Source organism: Mytilus trossulus, chromosome 6, assembly GCF_036588685.1.
Source record: "Mytilus trossulus isolate FHL-02 chromosome 6, PNRI_Mtr1.1.1.hap1, whole genome shotgun sequence".
Lineage (NCBI taxonomy): Eukaryota > Metazoa > Mollusca > Bivalvia > Mytilida > Mytilidae > Mytilus > Mytilus trossulus.
Window position 1 is genome coordinate 8,953,607 of NC_086378.1, and position 23,234 is coordinate 8,976,840.

At 32.1% G+C, this 23,234-nt stretch overlaps 1 protein-coding gene across 2 annotated transcripts; it reads right to left on the minus strand.

Moving 5' to 3' along the window:
- Positions 1 to 11,918: 11,918 nt before the first annotated feature.
- On the minus strand, positions 11,919 to 16,735 carry LOC134723176 (uncharacterized). 2 transcript variants are annotated; one of them, XM_063586809.1, is made up of 6 exons: positions 16,599 to 16,735; positions 15,841 to 16,174; positions 15,033 to 15,098; positions 13,638 to 13,724; positions 13,129 to 13,263; positions 11,919 to 12,139 (listed from the first exon to the last, which is right to left on the minus strand). In XM_063586809.1, exons 2-6 carry the CDS (start codon positions 16,090 to 16,092, stop codon positions 11,954 to 11,956), a joined length of 726 nt encoding a protein of 241 aa, XP_063442879.1. In that variant the 5' UTR covers positions 16,093 to 16,174; positions 16,599 to 16,735; the 3' UTR covers positions 11,919 to 11,953. The 2 variants fall into 2 exon arrangements, with proteins under 2 accessions (XP_063442879.1, XP_063442880.1); XM_063586810.1 differs by lacking the exon at positions 16,599 to 16,735 and adding an exon at positions 16,434 to 16,510.
- Positions 16,736 to 23,234: the final 6,499 nt, after the last annotated feature.

Sequence of the window (23,234 nt, forward strand, 5' to 3'; positions counted from 1 at the left end):
TAGAAATGTATAGGAGGTTAGATAATACTATATATAAAAGTAAGGTTTGTAAGTATTATTTTAAACTAAAATACAATATTCAAAATACATAACTAAGTTTTTATAAAAGATAAAGCAATTAAACAGATGATTTTTACAATATATAAAATGACCATAAAAATCACTCTGCTATATATGGACAATTACATATATTGAGAAACAAACAAACATCAGTAAATAATACTGTTTTTTAAAATGTTTTATTAAGGAGATGGAGTATGGTTGCCAGGTTTACATTCAAATCAGATGTATCACTGGTGGTGGACGTTTAGTCCCCGAGGGTATCACTTGCCCAGTATTCCGCACTACAAGAATATCAATTATATGGACATTTTTAGAAACTTCCTGTTTACAAAACTTTGAATTTTTCAAAAACCTAAGAATTTTCTTATCCCAGGCATATATTACCTTTGTCGTATTTGGCACAACTTTTTGGAATTTTGGGTCCTCAATGCTCTTCAACTTTGTACAGTATACTTATTACTTTTTTGATCTGATTGTCACTGATGAGACGAAACGCGTGTCTGGAGTTTTGAATTATAATCCTGGTACCTTTGATAACTAATAAGAAGGTTGGTTAGTACAATTCATTGTTTTTTTTTAATATCAAATCAAAACGGTATTTTCTACAGCTTAACGCAACTTATACACCATTTCACATCACAATCATGAAACTTCAATCGGTCACATGCTCGAAACGTGGTACACAGTTCATTCATTCACTATTGTAATTAACGTTAAAACTAATATCTGAAAAATTAGGATAAAATATGTAATATGGTGATGTGGTATTCGTAACATATTTATGACATCGTTATTTCACAGAGATAATTATCCCGAACTCGAATGTTGCAACTTGAATCCTGAAATACATAAGTTCCTCGCAAGAACACCACTGTACAATCTTTTTCATTATCACCACGGTATTTCCTGTCGTCATGGTCAAACTGTGTTAGTAAACCAAATACATTTATGAATGGGTCGCCATTTACCCATTGTTCTGCCTTTAAACCAATCCACATAGTTTTTTTGCCTAAAATATGAAAAATAAATGTGCATTATAGAGTTATATATTATTGTTAAATTTAGTGAACGGCCAGGATATTCAGATACAAGCAGTGGAAATGGTACAATTTACATGTACGTTATTTGTTTGTTCTACAAGAATGCATTAAACTTTATTTTTTCTTTGTTAGTGATCAGCATTTATCTTGAAGAACATTTTGTTCATTATATTGTTATAAAATGATAAGGCACAGTCAAAAATGTTTGGCGGGGTCTGGCAAGTTATAGGAATTATGATCCTTCCTGTATTGTACGTCGGATCAAATTAGGTTTTAACATGCATGCATTACAGCAGAAAGTTCTATTGGGATCATCGTATGTCTTACATGAGTAGACGGTATTGAATTGAAACCAATTTGAACTTATATGTTTTATAATCAAGAAATTGGTCATCTACACTCCCCTAACAACCGGGGGTTTATTCGAATATGAGCCTTAGGTATTTGGGATCATGGCCATCGTTTTCGTTAGGATTAAATGTTGATTATTTTACTTACAGTGGATTTTAGATTTTATGTAATACTTACAACTAAGGAAAGAGTTAACAAAATTCCACTTTTCGGCTGTTGTGATGGTTATCAAATCTCCGCCATTTTGTTGGCAATGCGTTCTTGCGTCGTGCCATGTTTTACCACTGGTGGAAAAGAATTTCAAGCAAGTGTTTGTAAGGAAATCGAAATAATATCCAATGTTTGTGCAACCTATCAAAAATTAAAAAAAATAAAAAAAATCCCATTTTAACAGTATAGTTTAGAATAATATAAGTGTTAGCTGTCATTTTGGATTCAACTTTATACTAAGATTTGTTGTTTTTATTAAGTGATTCTTATTATATCTAATGCGTTCTCTCAGTTTTAGTTTGTTAACCCGATTTTGTTTTTTGTCCATCGGTTTACGAGTTTTGAACAGCGGTATATTACTGTTGCCTTTATTTTTGAGCTTTCATGATGAGATAAACATACAAAAATGCTCATCGTAGGACGTATGAAGCTTATAGGGTGCTATTTTCTTAATTTTTTAACAGCACTTGGTAGATACTGTCTCCGAGGGTATATTTGGCTCAGTGGTCAGTAATACGGTAGTGAGCCTTTCTTAAATTGTTCGTTTAAAAATCTGAAACTTATAGGTTGCATTTCTGTAAATATTGACAATATTTTTCCCGTAGAAACAGCTACCTTTACAGCTAAAACTGTACCACTTTTACGTTGAAGTTTTCTATATCCTACAATGAAAAGTTCATATGCACTCCTATTTTTTTCAAAGGTCAAAATATAGGGCTGTGTGGCATATTTTTAACGTTTATATGCCAGAAGAGTTTTTTAAAACAAACATTAATCACCCTACCACGGCTGAACAGCTATCACAGATTTCAATATAAACAATATTCACATGTATATTTACTGGTAACATTCCAAAGTTAACTCTCTGTGAGATGAAACCTTCAGATTAGAATTGGAAACCAGTATGTAAACAAAATAACTTTTTTATGAAAATTCTTTATCCCTCCAAAAGATGCGTGTTTTGAGAAACAGGTGTATTTACAAAGTGAAACCTTTAAAGAAACTAAGATTGCATTTGCCTTACCAAAGTTGACATTTGCAGGCATAGATTACCTTAGTTGTATTTGGCAAAACTTTGAGGAATTTTGGTCCTCAATGCTCTTCAACTTCGTGCATTATTTGGCTTTTTTAACTTTTTGGAATCGAGAGTCACTAATGAGTCTTTTGAAGACAAAACGCGCGTCTGGTGTATAAATTTAGTCCTGGTATCTAAGATGTGTTTATTGTATACGACTGTTTTTCAAGTTGTTCATGAAGTTTTATAAATGTTATGAATATCAATTTTTCAGCTTTGAGCGTTCTGTTGAAGTCATATACAGAAAATCGCGTCGGAAATATATAATTTAAACCGTCTTGTTTCCATTGATGTCATGCAATGTCATTTAAAAGAATATATACTGTAAGTGATTTGCTCTTTGTTGGGAACAGTTAGATTTATAGTTTAAGGAAACATATTATTTATTGGTTGAAATTGACTTTTAACTAGCTGACAGTAACTGCGTCTACTTGTTGGTCGGTATCTTGTGTTATTTGGTGTCAATGGTTTTCATTTTTGTTTGTTTGTGTGTGTTTTGTATCGATCTGATGGTTCAGCCTTTTCCAGACGACTTTTAAAGTTTTTCTCATGTTGTTCATGTGAAGGCATCAAAACTGTCGACACTGTAAATCTCATCTTGACAATCATAATACAAGATTTTATTTGTTAAAGATAATCATGGTTTTATTTAACATAGCTACAACACTAATACTTCTGTACAAACTAACCTTCTTTCGGAATAACATAAACGTTCAAATCGGTCATCACATTGGCAGCAATAATTGTCATTGGCTCAGAAGATTCAATTATCAAGCAAGATCTTTCGAGAGTATTCCATATTATTATAGAACACGGCTCTCGGTTAGTCATGAAGCAAAGCCTGGCACATTGAACTTTAGACGGTTTACTTATCCAATATTCACTGGATGTCGCTGGATGGCAAGTAAGATCTATTTTGATCAATTTATTTTCAAACAGGTTGTTTTGTTCTGGAAAAATACTTCCAGTTATATAACACAAAGACATAGAAAATCCCAATAAAGTTTTCATCTTCTTCTAGCTAAATACGACTTAATGGTCAGAGTGGTTCAAAGTGAAAATGTTTAGATAATTTAAATATATGCTTTTAAAATTTAAAATTATAACACCCCTGCATTGCCATTATCATTGATGAATATATGGATTATTTAATTGATATAAAGTAGTTTTGTCCTTTTAATTTGATAAGTATTGAATACAAAAAAAAAATGCAAATAATAAGCTTCCAATTTTTTTTTTAATATTTGCTTTGTTGTGTAAATCTGAAAATAAAAATTTATAAACAAATAACATTTTCAGTAGGGACAACACAGCCGTTAAGTGATTATTGACGTCATAAATAAAAAAAATTACATGCTGGGAAAAAGTCAAGATATTTAAGCCGTACATTTTAAAAATACGAAACAAATCTCCAATGCTTCGTTAGAGTTCATTTGAATAAAAAAAAATAATCTGTGTTAATAGTGTCCAAGAAGATATGATGTGCTTTCGGCTAATACACGTTTTGTATCTCGTATTTATCATATACATGGTGGTTAAATGCTCTACAGAGATTTTATTCTATTTTTATATGCATACCTCATTATTTTATGTGTATTCTTAAATAATTTAATCTTGGATGTAACGCGTTTTCTGATTGGGTGACGTTATTTTGTTATCAGCCCATAGACATAATTTAGTCATGTGACCGTGAAGGCATCAACGTTATTTCATGGTTTTCTACGGTTTAATATGAAATTTAGAATTAAATTATAAGAAATGATTCGAAATAACATAAAAAATTTGGTGCACACTGAATAACGCGCTTCTGCGCTTCATAGAAAATGTACTTCGGTCAACGCTTTTACACTCCAATAAAGTTACAAAAAGAAGCATTCAATTTTAAACCATATAAACAATAATACTTCAATCATTTCTTTATCTTGTGGTATTTATTTTAAATAAATTGGCCATCAAGTTACTTGGTAATATTTTGTGGAAAAATATCGAATTTAGTTGAAATAATAAGATTGTTTTTAGTGGGAACTCACTTTTGTCAAATGACTAGTACTGTATATAGTTTCATCTATGTGAATTTTGATAACGTGACTGACAAAGAATATTCTAATTATGTGTTATATTTCTTTTGTCAAAAATGAAATTCGTGATGACTCGAGCTTCCATGTATATAAAATAAAAAACAAGATAAAACTTGTATTTCATTATCTTATTAGCATCAACATGTAATTATAAGAAATGAATTCTTCTTTTCAGTAAACCCTTTAACACCCCTTCAAAAATAAAAATAAAAGAAGCAAAAAAGAAGCATCCATTCTTAAATGCGATAACAAGGTTTGGAATATTCATCTGAAGTTGTCGGGTTTCGATTAATTTAAAAAGATATTTACCATTACAAAATCGTTTCTAACATTCGAGAAAGTCTGCCTGGTTCCATAACCGTTTTGATAAATTAGTTTTGCGAAGTATTGTATTTTTTATGTTAATATCAGGCAATTTTCAGTACTGTCCAATGTACAGCACGCGAGACGATCTTTTAAGTATTTTTAAAAGGTTTGGACACAGGTTTCCATATCAACTGAGGTCACTTGGTTGTTTGTGTTTCATAGCCAGCGGGTTCGTTTATGACAGAGTAGAAATTGTAAACTGAAGTTTGTCTATTCTTAATATATAGATATTAGTTTAGTCATTATAATAGGTTATGATATAATCCGGTGTCCTCCTATTCTTGTTGGCGATCGGCAAATGTAAAATGTATATGAGATAGTTTAGCCATGTATATTAGAGTAGCGTGTACCAACACATTCATTTGATTAAGAATTTCTATTTATATAGCAACTTTACCTGACCATATCGGGAAATAGGTATTTAGTCGGATCTTGTGATTTGGTTAAAACCGGTTTTGATATAAATATACGAAGAAATGTCGAAATGTTCATGACTTGAATTAAATCCGTATTTCGGAAGGATGGTGCAAGCATACGATTTTTATCGCGTCTTAAACTTTGAGAAGAGAACAATCTTTAACTTAGTTATTCAAATATTGTGTAAAAACGTTAATTTTGAGCTATGAAAGTCAAGTGGCTCGAGCATTTTTCTGAGGAAGTTTTAAAAAATTGCAAAGAAAAAGTTTTACAGTGGGTTAGCTTTCATAATTCTTCACTATCTATTGATTAACAACTTTTGGTTATATTCATAATTTAGAATCATCATTGAAGGTGGCGGACGATTGCACAGTTAATTAATTAAATTGATGCGCCATTTGTATGCAAGAGTGACATTCCTTTGTATTATGTGCCAATTCGAAAAAGTAATGCGAGTATTATCTCCCCTTAACTCATGGGGTTCGTGTTGTTTATTCTTTAGTTTTCTATGTTGTGTCATGTGTACCATTGTTTTTCTGTTTGTCTTTTTCATTTTTAGCCATGGCGTTGTCAGTTTGTTTTAGATTTACGAGTTTGACTGTCCCTTTGGTATCTTTCGTCCCTCTTTTTTTAACAGGTTCATTATTTTATAATTAAGGTGGCTCGTGGGTACAAAAAATTAGCAAAAAATTAAACCTTAATTTTTTTCATTACAAATTTTATTTATTACACTATTAGTTGTTCCTTTATGATATGGTACAAAAAAACAACCCCAAAAAATGATTTGGTTTGGCCCCAGATGACTTTAAAAATTGAAAAAGCTCCAAATTATCTCCCTTTGGTGCAAAAATGCCATTTTTTGGCCTTAAATTCGAAATATCTTTTTTAACTCATCGGTGACCTATATTTTTTATTATTGTTTTCAAATAAGCTGTACAACTAAATAATTGTAAAATTTAAGCGATTTCTTATATTAGGTTATTTTTTTATTTCGATATTTCCTCTTTTTCTCCTATTAGTTCAACAGAAAAAAAAGGACATTAACAAAAATGTATGCTTCTTCCAGAGGCAGATTTTAGCTTAAATGAACGGCGACCCCATTTTTTTATTTCATTTTTCTTTTAAGTATATGATAAAGTTCATTTATGAAAAAATATAGCGAAATCCTATATTAGAAGAAAAAAAAATATTTATACCCAGGAGCCCCCTTAAGTTTTACGTTTCTGATACAATTTTGAATAATTACAAAATGTATCAATTCAATATATTTCAGTTTTTGTTATATCAAAAACATTGATGTACGAATATAATTTCATAAATTTGAAACGTTTAAAATGATTACATACCAATATAAAGAACCGTTCATCATTTCTGAATAATACAATGGACGAAATTTATATAACTTATCTTCTCTTGATTATAGATTGATTGAGAAATGAACCAGCTTTATCTAACGGGAATCACAGAGAGGGACCGGCGAGCAATTTATAATTGTAGCTTTTTCAACGTCAAAACAATTTTCCACTAGAAATGAATGTTACTTTATACAAATATAAGGACTTTGTTAGCTAAATCTACAAATTTTATTAGATATTATGATTTTTTATTGCAATAGATTAATATGCTAATTTATACAACACAGTTATTACAATTTCCCAGGTAAAATTTTGTCAGATCGCTGGCATTTTTACTTGCTGTAAAGGCTGTGGTTCAGATAAAACAGATAGAGATCGTTAGGATAACAGATAATATGAACGCTTACTGCATGTATTTAGAATTATTTGAATTAAGATCTATTCAAAAACTCGGTAGTGTGAACGGGGTACTGGAAACTTGATTTTTTATAAGTTATTATTGGCTTTGAACTAGCTGTCAGAAACTGCGAATATTCTCAGATCAGTACTATATGTCCTTTTGTTTTGAGATGTATAAGTATCCCCACGTTCCCTATATGTTTCTGTCAGATGTATTTCTATTTGTGTCTATCTGATGAGTAGCATGTAAGCCTTATAAAACTGACTGTTATTGTTTATTCTTGTGTTGTACTGTTACACCACTGTCCTGTGTAAGGTGGAGGGTTGTCAAACACAACCATGTTTAATCCCGCCTCATTTTTACGTACCTGTCCCAAGTCAGGAGCCTGTAGTTCAGTAGTTGCGATGGTTCATAAAATTGAGAAAGGAAATGGGGAAAGTGTCAAAGCGACAAAAAACGACCATAGAGCAGACAACAGCCGAAGGCCACCAATGGGTCTTCAAAGTAGCGATAATCACGATTTCAATCCGCTTCTTATCCAATTTGTATCTTTCACCTGGTAAAAATCGACCGACTCTGTCACGACTGCGTTCCGATTCTATCGAATGTAATCCGACAGAGATAAGACAGTGACCAGACAGTGAACCGACGCTGACAGAAGTAATCTGTTCGAAAACTGTACTCGGGATGATCAGGTACTATCGGAACGTAATCCTATCACGGTCTTCTTTGTCGCAAATGCAAACGGCTTTGTCTGATCTCAGTTGTATTGTATTTAGTAATTGTCGGGACTCTCACGTGTGCATCATTGACGAATTTTGTATTAATTGCGGAGCTGTTCCGGAACGGTTTCGGCAAAAACGGTTCGCAATCGATAAGATCTGGATGCAATCTGGGGACTCAATCGGTAGAAAAACGGCAATGAAAAATGTCTCCAGATCATTCCCGTTCCACAGGACACCGTTCAGAATACACAGAACATTGTTAAGATTTTGATCCGATACAGTCAGAACATAGGCATGATTGTAATCCGACTAGACAAAATCGGCTGAGTTTCCCCGAATGTTACGGGACGCACCTAACTGTCGGAGTGTTTTGCCGAACTATTCGAACCCTTCTTGACCCGTAGGAATCTGTTACGAACTTAAACGACTGCGTTCAGACAATGATAGGACAATCCAGATAATTGAGGATAGTAATATTTTTCACTTTTTGCGTCGTATCGCTTTCTGATCTCAAACGGGAGCAATAATCGACAATGTGTGAACCCCGAATTAAGCCACTTCATTTGAACTAAAAAAGAAAGTGTATATTGAATCTCCTTTTAAATGTGAAATACAATCAACGGCATTTGCCATGTCTCAAGCACCCGTGAAGATGAGTGCGACTCCGAAAAAAAGGTGTGACGCTATAATTATGGTTTTATGAATACTCAACCCTTTCACTCCTAGCTTGAGTTAAGTGTATGTGTGTGAAGAAAGCCTCTGAATTTACTAAATACAAATAAAATCCACAAACTAACTCATTTTTTTTTTTTTAGTTTTGTTTCATGAAGTACTATTTGATTCGTGTACAACTAAACATTAGTAGAAGGAATTTGGCCTTATAATTAAACAACAAATTCATTCTTCATTCAAATAAAACACATTTTAGTCCACTACAGGCAAGACACAACTTTTAACGTAAATAACAAGTTTGTAGACCTTTCTCTGACTAAGAGTTGAAGTGCAGCGATTATATTGTTCCTGTATGTTACGGTACGATTCTCGGGCTATATATATATGTCATCATTTTTAAGATTTCTTTGCATGAAATAGTTCATTTTTCTATATTATTTCACATCTGTGTTCTTCAGTGCACATTTGAAGCTTGAGATACACATATCAAACATAACGCTCTAATCGATGAAAGAGGCCGTCTTGAACTTGTTATGATATAGTAGTTGTTCCTCCAGGATGAAATACAATTGAGAATTAAAAATGTTGAATGTGTCAAAGAGACAACAACACAACCATAGAGCAGCAAACAGCAGAAGGCCACCAATGGGTCTTCAATGCAACGAGAAGCTACCGCACCCGGAGGAGTCTCTTTGTGAATTTTTAGATGACCATCATCAGTAAAAACGTTGTTCTTATGTCTTTGCTTTTTTATGTGCATGTGTGTAGTGATTTGTTTTTGTCATGACGTGATAAAAGAATATGTGGTATGAGTGCCAATGAGACACCTCTCCATCAAAGTCACAATAAAATTGAGAATGGAAATGGGGAATGTGTCAAAGAGACAACAACCCGACCAAAATAGAAAAACACACAACAGCAGAAGGTCACCAACAGGTCTTCAATGTAGCGAGAAATTCCCGCACCCGGAGGCGTCCTTCAGCTGGCCCCTAAACAAATATATACTAGTTCAGTGATAATGAACGCCATACTAATTTCCAAATTGTACACAAGAAACTAAAAGTTAAATAATACAAGACTAACAAAGGCCAGAGGCTCCTGACTTGGGACAGGCGCAAAAATGCGGCGGGGTTAAACATGTTTGTGAGATCTCAACCCTCCCCCTATACCTCTAACCAGTGTAGAAAAGCAAAAGCATAACAATACGCACATTAAAATTCAGTTCAAGAGAAGTCCGAGTCTGATATCAGAAGATGTAACCAAAGAAAATAAACAAAATGACAATAATACATAAATAACAACAGACTACTAGCAGTTAACTGACATGCCAGCTCCAGACTTCAATTAAACTGACTGAAAGATTATGATTTCATCATATGAACATCAGGCACAATTCTTCCCGTAAGGGGTTTAGTATCATACCATCATAACATATATGAGAAGAACATAACCCGTGTCATGCCAACAACTGTTTTTAGAATAAATGTGTTTAGTTCCGACGCAAAGACCTTATCAGTGAATCAATATTAACGCCAAAATATGCAATCTTTAATGACTTGACAACAGTATCGTAATTATATCCCTTCTTAATAAGTCTATTCAAAGGTTTTGTAAGTTTATGAGGTGAATACTGACACCTTTGTGCTTTATAAAGAATATTTCCATAAAAAATTGGATGTGAAATACCTGAACGTATAAAAAGTCTGCATGTTGAGCTATATTTACGAATGATGTCTTTATACCGATGATAAAATTTAGTAAATGTTTTGACTAGTTTGTGATATCGAAAACCCTGGTGTAATAATTTTTCAGTAATACATAAATTTCTCTCGTTAAAATCTAAAACATTGTTACATACACGAGCGAATCGTACAAGTTGAGATATATAAACACCGTAAGATGGTGACAAGGGAACGTCACCATCTAAAAACGGATAATTAACGATAGGAAATGAAAAATCATCCCTTTTATCATAAATTTTAGTATTCAGCTTTCCGTTAGTGATATAGATATCAAGATCGAGGAAAGGGCAGTGGTCATTGTTAGTATTAGCTTTATTTAAAGTGAGTTCACCAGGATAAATTTCATTAATATACATACTGAAGTCGTCATTATTGAGAGCCAAAATATCATCCAAATATCTAAAAGTATTATTAAATTTGTTTATCAGATGTTGTTTTGATGGGTCTTTGCTTATTTTTGTCATAAATTGTAACTGTTTGAAAGTAAAGAATAAAAGTTCAAATATGGCCTTTTGCATGGACCCATATCCTGTTTAGGAAAAACTGTGTCCATGGAAACTAATCTGAATTTAAACGATTAAAGAATTCGACTGTATGCAAATGAATTAAAAGTTGTTATTGGTATATTACAAATTATGAGTTTACGGATGTTAATAACCTCATTTCATTTAGTTTTGAACATGAAAGAACTAAAATTCCAATTTCTACTAATTTGGTAAATCACTTGTTAAATAAGGATTCATGGCACTAGGATTTAAGCTTATAAATAAAGTCTACTAGCTTTACTATCTAATAGACAGGCAAACAAAATCACTTTTGCATGACAAATGTGTCAAATAAGCACCAATAAGTGTTTTCTTATATATTAGACCAAACACAATTAACAACTGGAGAAAACATTGAAGCCTTATAAAAGTCAGAAGAAGTGGTATGATTGTCAATGAGACTTTTATGTATTATCTATCAGCTGTATCAGTATCATACCTAAGGACTTAACCTGTTCCTTGTAAGATATAACCAGGACAAATTCCGTAATTTGATAAATCTCTAGTTAAACACAACGAAATTTTATTGATTCTAAATTAGTTAAGGGCACTTATTGTGTTTAAAAAAAATAAAGAAGAAGGAATTAATTATCATTTGATTTAAAAAAAAAAAAAAAAAAAAAAAAAAAAAAAAAAGAATATCATAGAACTCATTTGTAGTGAGGTGTAGCATTTAGAATACTTTAAGGTATATCAATGATGTATCAAATTCTATGGAGAGATCATCATAGTATCAGCCAGAAATTTCTCTCAGAGATAATAAACGAAACAAATCCAAAAACAAAACGAAAACAAACATTCATTATAAAAATGTTTTACAATTAATTGTACATACTTATCATGTATAATATACTTCTATCAATAGATTTTTTTTTTTATCTTATCACATTTTTAAAATCTCGTCGATGTACCATTTATATCTTTCCCAGTGGTTGTTTATTGTTGTTTTTAAACATTCCGGTTTCTGGCCATTCCAATCTCTTTGTTGTAGCTATATTGACTGGGTTCCTGTTCTTTGAAGTGGTGAAATAATCCATTGACGTGTTACTTTTTTGGCGTAAGGGTGGTGAAGGAAATCCTCCTGGGATAAACACCCGAACCTACAATATATCTATATGTTATAACATGAGAAAGAACGGAATGAACTTTAACATAAAATTGAGAATGGAAATGGGGAATGTGTCAAAGGGACAACAACCCGAGTCTGTTTAAAATCAAGAATTTCAGCCGTTTCGTTTCGTGATGATACATGTATGTCGCGCGGCATACAAATAAACGATAGTAATAATGAACGGTACCGATTTTTTTCTGCATCAGATGCGCATTTTTACAATAAATGTCTCTTCATGCTATAATCACTTAGGTACAAATGTATAGCCAAAGCCGGCCAAGGATTCGAGCTTTGCATGAGGGAGACACATGTACATCATGTCGTGTCTTAATTTAGAATAATTAATAATGCAGTGGCAAAATTAATAACAAACAAAAATGCGAATTTCCAAGACAGTCAGTACCGAAGTACTGGCTACTGGGCTGAGAAGTTTGATTGTAATCTCCCATTTTCCAACTGGTTTTTTTTCTGTTTGCATGTAACATTTTGGGAACAGTTAAGTAAGACAGACAATAAGTTTTATCTAAGAGTCAATTAATGTTACGATATCAAATTTAATTACACCTTATGTAAGAATCCTGGGTTTTGATTGGTTGATAGCCAAAGTATTTTTCACCAATTTACTGTTATCAAATGAATCTCGTTAAATTCTTAACGCCGCCGGGGTATTTGCAAAACGGATATGCCATTTTTACCCTCTGTGTAAGGTACTTTAGCTATATATTAACAGGATATTAATTGACTAGAAACTAAAAAAACTAAAAAAAACCCATCGTAGTTCACAACTCAAGCGCTCTAAGTGCTTGAATGTAAATGTATACATGAACATATAAAAATCATATTTCGTTGAAGAAATGATAAAAGATTATTTTATTTGAAGAGCTATCATAAATTTCTTGTTTTTTTTCATACTGTGACAGATGAATACTTCGTTAATTCATCTTTTGGAAATTACTCAATGATATTATCGTTACTCACCTTTGCTTCAGAAACAGCTGAGCAACAACAACTGACAGCTGAGGATAATACTGCTATGGCAATCTCGACTAAGGCAAAAAATGCTACTAGAAGAGGAACCATCCAATTGAGGTTGGTTGTAAACAACTTTTCACGCTGCAGATAGATGGAAAAAAGTATTTCATTTTCCCCCTGATAAATAAGATTGATTATAAACCGGTTGTTTAAATATTGCTTAATTACAATTAAATACATGTAATACATATATGTTAGGCACATAATTATTTAGATTTTGAAAAAAAGAATACCTTCTAGGATGTTCAATTTTTTTTTAACTGGCGCTTTAATTTCCTATTCTAAGCAAATACAAATAGATCAGGTTGCTTTACTGTGAATGTGTAAAGGAATTATAATTGAAATTAAATGGAATTTGTTTTTATCAGTTCCGTTTGTTATGTATAAGTAAAAGTGTTTAAATGTAAAATATTTTCAAAAAATATTCATCTGCATTAACATAGAAAATTACTTACTATTATAGCTGCATATGCATTTACAAACAAACAAACTGGACCAAAGAGAGATCCACAAACGATGCTCAGAACCATGAAACTAATTTTCTGTAAATAGAACAGACAATTTTGAATATGCAAACGCTTAGAAAACAATGTCTAGGCAAGCTTTATCATATTTTAATATGATGTGTTTGGGCTTTTGATCTTGCAATTTGATTAGGATATTTACTTTTTGAATTTTCCTCGGAGTTTTTTTGTGATTTGACTTTTTACCACACTGTCTTATTTAATTTCTTGATGGACATTTTGATCGTCATTAAGACATTGAAGCAAAGAACACGAAACGGACGATTCAACGTTGAACAAGAACGAAATATAAATAAAAAGGATTAAAGGGGAAACAAACAATGATACCGAATTTCACAGGAAATTTGAAAAGGGCCGGGAAGTCCATAAAACTGCAATATAAGGCGAATTGGTTAGGATAGGAAATGTTATTCCATCAACGATTCAAAATAGCAACTTTTTATTTTATCATGCTCAATTAAAAAAAATCTCGCCAAAACTTTGACACTCTTCTAACAAAAGTGATTAACGTTTTATCTGAATGTATGTAACAACCATGGGCGACTCTAGCCTGGAAACGTAATCCGACCTAAGAAGCTTGATCAGATTTATACGTTCAAAATTCCCACGGAGTATCGGAATTTTCCGTACTGACTTTATTTGGACACGTACATGACAAAGTCATATAATTACTTTGTTTAACTTGTCTATCATAATAGTAAATATTTTTCGTGGTACGTTAATCTTTTGTGGCCGTATTTCGTGATGTACATGAGTGTCCATACAAACGTTTTTGGCTTACTAGGAGTCGGACAAAATAGAGCGGTAAGGATGGGGTGTCATTCCGAATTCCCTGAAAAAACAAAGCGTTTTTCCCACAATCTCAAAATATAAGTCAATGATTCCGAAGTCCAAATAAACGTAAATCACGAATATCTGCAAAAAATACAGGGCGTCCCGAAAAAGGTCACTTCGCCCCTCAAAGTAAATATTCAGTTTTGGTTAGCTGATTGTAAAAAAAATAAAGTTCGAGAAAAAAATCATTTTTAATCATAAAAGCAGAAGTAGAAAACTAAAATTGATAAATTAAGCCAACAAAACTATAATTCTCATCTTGTACATGGTAATAAAAACAAAAACAAACTTTTCAAAATAACTTTCCGAACCTCACTTAACCTTTTGTTAAATGCATTTCTGAGCAAGGTAGCCATCATATGTTTCTCAGTGGTTTAATAGAGCGAATGTTTGTCTCAATTTGTGCTTTGAATTTAAACTCGACATCAGTTCTGTTCGATTTACATATGATACAAAGCATTTATTAGTAGGTTCAAAAGAAATAAAACTTACGTAACAGAAAATGTTTGTTTTCTTTTTCTCTGTGATATTTATAGCCATAACACCGCATAGGATGAACTAAAAATAATATACAAGTTATAGTGACATTCACCTTGTTTGTAATATGGAAACTAGTAAAAAAAAAAATTTACAGACGCATAAAATAATCTCTAAAGCTTCGTCAATTTATCCCTTTCTGCAAACAATTGCATAAAAAAATGTCATCAACGTGTGGTTCGTTTGATCTCAGTTCTTCATTTGTATAAATTCGACAATGACGTCAAATTTTGTTCCTTTCCTCTGAATTTCCTATAATGACAGTATGAAAAAAAGGCGACCATGCCTGATGATGTCATATAAAAAGAACACATTTTTTGCAGAACATTCGAAAAGATGGAATAAATTTGCCTGCGTATTGTTTGAACATCATTTAGTGAAATAGATTCCACCACCAAATATCGTGTAATACGATATTTATCCACTCTTGACAGTTAAGTTTTAAATATTTTGAATTTGAAATTTTAACTGTCTCGAGCGGATAAATATCGGATGACACTCGATGCAGTGGTAGAATCTATATATATCGAATCCTTGTATTGAAGATTTACAATATGAAAGAAATATATTTTCATGAAATTATCAGAGTTTAATATTTAATATTTCTGTGTTTTTTCTGGCTTTTTTTTTAAATAAATCAAATATTAATTTTCATCTTTTCTTGGATACGGCATATATGCATAATATCACACAGTTTATTTAATTGTTAATTAATAATTAATAATATTTAAATTAATTCCACTAATAATGTTAATAAACATACCCAGAGTCCACACCATAATCCAGTAGACGATATAGTTAATTGCTTGGCAGTTTTGTTAGCCTCTAGGGCTACTTGGACTGTAAGTAGTTCAGATTCTCCAATAATAACAAACATTATAAGATCCACGAAACCAAGAAACATACAGGCTGTACCGAGTCCTATCTGAATGCCACCAAGTACTTTCATGGCAGAAAACGGAAAATTCTCCAGCTTTTTTACTTCTACTCCCTCTACTTCTCGCATCCCTTTCATTTTTATTTTTTTTCAATTTTTTTGGGTGGTAATTTAATTACTTTCAATCCTCTTTCGTGATTCTGGTTAAAATTTTATGAAGCTGAAATGTAATTAAGAATAGTCATTTTAAATTTCTTACAAAGAAAATTAATGTGTCTACTGGATTTTTTTATTATTCTATGAAGCATATTTTTTTGTCCATATTGAAGTCGGTATTACACTTAAGGTATTGCTTTGGCTGCTGTCTCTCGAAATATATATATTTACATAAAGTTTCCATAGTGACACTTATTCCAATTTCCTTAAATACATGTATGTGTTTTTACAATCTAAAATATCAAACTTTTATTAAATATTACCACATCAAAATAGACATCAAATTACACTTTATTTTTCGAAATGTTGCTTTCTTATATTGACATCCTGCGTTAACTAGTCTTTAATTTATAGTACGTGTCTAGTCTGATTAATTAGTATGTAAAGTTGCAATATTTTCCCATTTTTTCTCGTCACTTAAATCCTACCTTTCCCCGTTGTCATTCCAATCTTAACCTACAAATAAATAACATGATCTGTTAAATTGTTTATAAGTCCGGTATGAATTTTATTTTATTCCGTAAGACATTTCTCCTAAGATTAATGTGACTACGGGGCAGGTAACGTCCCATCCCTGCATTGATTTATTACCTTAATTAGATAGGTCATGATTCGATGGGACTTTCCGTGTTTGATTACGGATTTATTACAAACAGATAACGAAACTGAAATCTATATATGTTTGGATCCGTCCGATTTTATTTAAATTCTATGTACATATAGTGGACACAATACTGATTTTTAGATCAAAGTTTTTAATCGAATACTTAAGGATTCCAACAGAGAATCGAACCAAAGTAACATCAAAATACTATTATGATCACACAATTTGACGTTTGAGGCCCGGTTTTAGAGTGTATTCTAATTTTAGCTTTTTTTTTGTGTTCTCCCACTGGGCATCCTTATATAGATGAATTTACAATTATATTTTAGACAATTCTACATATTACATTAATATCTTGATAAAAACAAAAATTTCTAATATTTCATGCGAGCTGGTAAAATAAAAACAAATCAACGAAAAAACACATTTCACGGAAAGCTATACTAATATTGGTTTTATTTTTTTACAGTATAATTGTCGTCTTATTTTTATGGTAGGCCTTTTATTGTAGATACATGTTTTTTAGTAATCAGAATTTTAAAGAGACTTTTGAGTTTTCGTAAACTAAGTAAATTCTCCATATACTTTAAAAAGGGAAAGTCCTCATTAGTTCAAAGCCATGATCACGGACGTCGTCAGTTGTTGTCAGAAGTTATGTGTCATTAAGCAGGAACTGATGACCATCCCCGCGGATAACGTGAATTCACTTAGATTGTAGTTTGGGTTGTTTTTACCCAATCTTTTGTTTCTATGGTTTTGTTGATTTATTTGGTCTCTCCATTGTCTACTGTCTGTTTTCTTTGACTTTTTTCGACGCAGTCGATACAGATTTAATATTCCATTACTTTACCAAAAAGAGAACTTATTCTCTAATTTTTTGCTTTATACATCTCTTTTTCCATGTAAGAAAACGATTTCTCCGCACTAGTGAATTGTCTATTCTCGACAAATAAAACCAACAGTAGTATCCCGCTCTTCGAAACTCATAAATCGATTGAGGAAAAAACTAATCCGAGTTACAAACTAAAACTGAGGGGAACGCATCAAATATAATAGGAGAACAACGACACAACAGAAACGCAACATTAAAATGTAACAGACAGAGAAACGAACTATAGTATAACAATTGCCTTATTCCTTACTATGTACAGGATATTTTGAGAAAAAAATGGTGGGTTGAACCCGTTCAAATAATTAGTCTACATTTAATTGTGACGTCAAATTTTCTTGGTTTATTCTGAATTTTTCTTTTGTGACGTCATGAAAAGAGCGACAATGACTGATGACGTAACATGAAAATTAACAACTTTCTTCACACCTTTGAAAATGAAGAAATAATCATAAGGAAAACAGATTTCATCGCTACAACTCGTGTAATACGATAATTCTCAACTCGCAAAAGTTTAAACATTTTTTAAAATTGTATATAAAAAAAGCTCGGCTGGCCGCGCGCTTTAAATGTAAAAATTTAATTGGCTCGCGTAGAGATATATATCATAACACACACTTGCTGCAGGGGTAAAATAAATATATTCATAACTTTACCTTGGAACTTTTGATGCAATATATTCCATTTAAGCCATTACCCTCTTCCAATGTAATCACATTGGGGACAAAAGGCCGGGAATATTGTTTAAACAAGGGAGTACAACATTTTTTTTTTAAATTTGTATGAACATTGTGTCAGAGATTAAATACATTAATTAGTTCAGTGTATGTTTACTAGTTTTGTTAATATGTCTGTTGATTGATTTAAGCCAATTCAAATGATATTTTACATTTTATCATTTCGGGTTAGGGTGAAGGTTTTCGCTTGTTAAAAGGTTAAAACACTGCATTTGGTTGCACCTGTCCTAAGTAACATGCTCGGGAAACTGTTGTCCAATAGTTGTCGTTTGTTGCTGTGGTTCATAAGTGTTTCTCGTTAGATGTTTGTTATATACATTTTAAGGTTAGACCGTTGGTTTATTTGTTTGAATGGTTCTATACTAGTCATTTCGGAGGCTCTGTTTATCTTGCTGTTTGGTGTGAGAAAAGGCTCCGCGTTGAAAGTCGTACTTCGACTTGAAATTGTTTACTTTTAAGAGTTATGGCTTGGATGAATGGTGTCTCATTGGCACTCATACCACATCTTCTGTTATCTGTAAGTAGGCGCTACATTATTTATGTTTGTGCCTGTCCCAAGTCAGGAGTCTTGTTATTCAGTGGTTGTCGTTTGTTTATGTGTTACATATTTGTTTTCGTTCATTTTTTTACATAAATGAGGCCGTTAGTTTTCTCGCTTGAATAGACCACTTTCGAGTTCATGCGTCATCGGAAAAATCTCGTCAATTATACGCGCCTTTATGACGTCATTTACCAGATAGAAGGGGTCGCCTGTATCCCTGCACTATTTACGTTCATCAAGCGTCTTAGTGATCGTCATTGTGCAGGATAAACTAGAAATAATTGTTGTTCTGTAGGTACTTAATGACAATTCCCTAATGACAGCAATGCTGATTGTAAATTTTGAGAATTCAATTTGCCGAAAAATTCGTACAATATAGAATTATAGTTTTCCAACCACTCGCTCAACATGTGAAAAGAAGTGTGACGACGCCCCTAAACGCACAAATGACGTTCACTAAAACCAGAGTTTTTGACGGAAATGCATCGAACTCGAAAGTTGTCTATTGTTTTACATTGTTTTATCGGGGCCTTTTATAGCTGACTATATGCGGTATGGGCTTTGCTCATTGTTGAAGGCCGTACGGTGACTTGTAATTGTTAATGTTTGTGTCATTTTGGTCTTTTGTGGTTAGTTGTCTCATTTGCAATCAAACCGCATCTTCTTTTTTATATTAAGATAAGAAAACTGAGAATTTATCTCTTTACTCTGATTTATAGCTTTGTTCTCGACAATTAAACTAACTTGGCTACACATAAAGGTCTTGCGCAGTCCGCCCTGATTTGCGTTTTTTTGAGACTTTGAATAATTGTTTTTTTACCTAACGGTAAATGATATAATTTTGATTGACAAAACTGATATCGTTTAGTTGTCAACCGACCCTTATTGTAAAACTCTAAATGTAAAGAAATCATTTATAAATACTAATGGATTCTTAATAGAACTATTCATAACCACAACTCCATTCTCATGTTTTCGATTGCCATATTTCAAAATGGGACCCATAACATGATTTCTTCTCGCTTATGTAACACGATGGATGCCGGAAAAGAAACCACATACCCTTTTACCTTAATTACGTTCTTTATTTTTGGTATTTTCTGTTGTTAATTGAACTGAGGATGTTTGAATGACCCAATGTTATTTTTTCATTTGCGTGATAAAGTTGAAACCTCAGTTTCTTTTAATTTCAATTTCTTAGAAAGGTCTGTTGAAAATCATGTTAGTACCGAAGTACTGACTTCTGGACATATGATACCCTCTGGGATTGATAGTCCTACAACAGAGATATCGACTCAGTGTTGACAAAATGAAAACAAAATATATAAATTTCATTAATGCGATCGAATAACGTTAGATTATCTTTCTTTGTTCAGAATTCCCACATGATCTCTTAATGACTTTAATTCCGTTCAATAGATTTCCAATTTACACCTATAATTGCAACGTACATACATAACAGATTTTTTAACTAAGAAATGCACACCCAAATTTGGAATTAACCTGACTCCTTATTTCGGAACAAATATATTGGACAAAAGATGTGTTCAATTAAAAATAGCATCACGATCCATTCGAAATCAAGAATAATCTTAAAATCTTGAACTTCGATCAAATGTTAGCATAATGTTAACCTAAAGTAAAGTAATGGGTTTGCAAAAAAAAAAAATCATATCTAAATCTTTCTTTTGGGTAAAAAGCTTTTAAGATAAAAAAAAAATATTTAAAAAAAATTAAACAAACAAACATACGGAAAGTCACTTAACAAATGTAACAAGCAAAAGTTCAAAAACGTCGAATGAATGGTACAAAACAGGAAAGGATGAATTAAATCTGGTTTTGTAGCCGACTAAAACTTTCACTTTTATGACAGTTGCGTAAAATTACATTATATTTGAATGACTGATTTTACTGTTTTGAAACATAACGCATCTACAAATTGGACTTAAAATAAACAGTTTTTAATTATTGAACTCTTTTTAAAGGCCACGTTTAAGGCTTATATATATTTGTGATGTAGACTGATATTTTACACTTACGCTGAAATTTCTACAAAAGTATTTAAAATATATGATATTTTCGAAGACAGTTCTATATATTTGTTACCATTGAATTTATTTCAAAGGCGCACTAGTCTGCTCTAAAGCTTATTTAACAGAGTACATTTTAGTCTGATAAAATGGCCACATTGAAAGCTGATATCATTTTATAATAGGGATCGATCATCATGCATGCTTACAATACATAATTCACTTAAAATTCCATTAAAAAGTAAAATCACAAAAAAATCTGAACTCCGAGGAAAATTCGCATGGAAAATCCCTTATCGAATGGCAAAATAATATGATAAAACACTTCAAATGAATGGAAAACAACTGTCATATTCCTTACTCTCATATTTATTAAAGTTCAATGTTTAAATTATAATCCTGGTACCTTTTCTGTTTACAAAATTTTGAATTTTTCAAAAAACTTAGGATTTTCTTATCCCAGGCATATATTACCTTAGCCTTATTTGGCATAACATTTTGGAAATTTGGATCCTCAATGCTCTTCAACTATGGACTTGTTTGGCTTTATAAATATTTTGATATGAGCGTCACTGATGATTCTTATGTAGACGAAACGCGCGTCTGGCGTAATAAATTATAATCCTGGTACCTTTGATAACTATTTGTTCCATAAGTTATCGTTTACCACTAGATTGCCTTTTTTTTCTAAATTTCAATGTCAATTTGAACTTGTTTTTATTTTATTTATTTTTCAAGGTATACATGGTTATTTTTTTTTTCCATTTTAATCACTTGTTTCTGCCTTTATCTTGTTTACTTTGTTTGATTCGACTTTTCTGCTGTAACAAATTACTAGAATCTGAAAAAGCTGAAAGAATAAAAGCATCTTGCAGTCTTTAACAACAAACATATATCTTTACAATATTTCAATCAATTTGTCTTCAAAAACACTTACTTCTAAATGACAACAATCACACATAGGGTATCAAATCAAATTCATTAAATGACGAAATTTCTTTTTATGTAACGGCAGATACCAGATGATCAATTGCCTGATTCACAGCAGGTACAAATGTATATAAACATGTTGCAGAATGTTAACTAACTTTTTTTAAAATTACACACTCCCCTTTAATTTTGAATCTGCTGAATTTTCCAAAAATGCAAATTGACTTTGACCTCGCTGTCCGTAACTGCGATCTCACATATCTTTGCAGAGGGTTGTTTTGTTGTTAGAAGGTATACGTTTCTTGCCACTTTTTTTTTTTGTATTTTGATTAAACAAACCGAACAGTGACTTATATTTGTTACTTTCTGAACCATTTGGTCTCTTGTGGAGTGTTTTCATATCAGTATTGATACCACATCTTCTTTGTATCTAGGGAAGGAAGCTTAAGTCAAGTCTCAGAAAATTGTACGAACATTATAATGATTTGGGTTTTGTTTTATAGAATATTTATGTCACACACGACTACGAATATGATCCAATTGTCATAACCTTAATTCTGTACTTCTATACTTGAGTGTGACACCACCCTAAAGCCTTCGCTGAATGTGTTCTTGTCAGGAGCAACACGACTGATGCCGATTGTGGATCAGAGTCTGCTTACCCTTGTATCTCTGGGTTTTGTTCTTGGTCATCTTAGCCAATCGTATCCATTATCTTTACATTTGTTAAATCCGAGTCATTTTTGGACATTTTACATAAATGTGACTGTAACCGTTAAAGGAATATTTAAAATTATTTTTTTGACGGAAATTCTTCTTAACAACTTTTGCCTTGCCAGACATATAGTTCGAACTATTTAAACGAAAAACACATATGATTGACAAAAACCAGGAATATATAAACATTTCATATAAATATGAAAAAAAAATTTGATACCGTTGACATATACACAATTACCTGGATCAGACAGGAGATTGTCAAAAGAGCTAAAACAAGAGATTTGTATTTGTCTGCCTTTTCCCAAAATGCTTCTATGCAACCCTATAATATAAATAGTTATATACAGCAAATAATCAGTATTCAAATTCAAAGTCTTAAAAACGTTGTGCCAAATAAGGCTAAGGTAATATATGCCTGGGATAAGAAAATCCTTAGTTTTTCGAAAGTTTTGTAAACAGGAAATTTATAAAAATGACCACATTATTGATATTCATGTCAACCCTGAAGTGTTGACTACTGGGCTGGTGATAACCTCCGGGTCGAAACTTCAACCAGCAGTGTCATCGACCCCGTTGTGTAAATAGTTATTAAGGTACCAGGAGGTAAATTTGA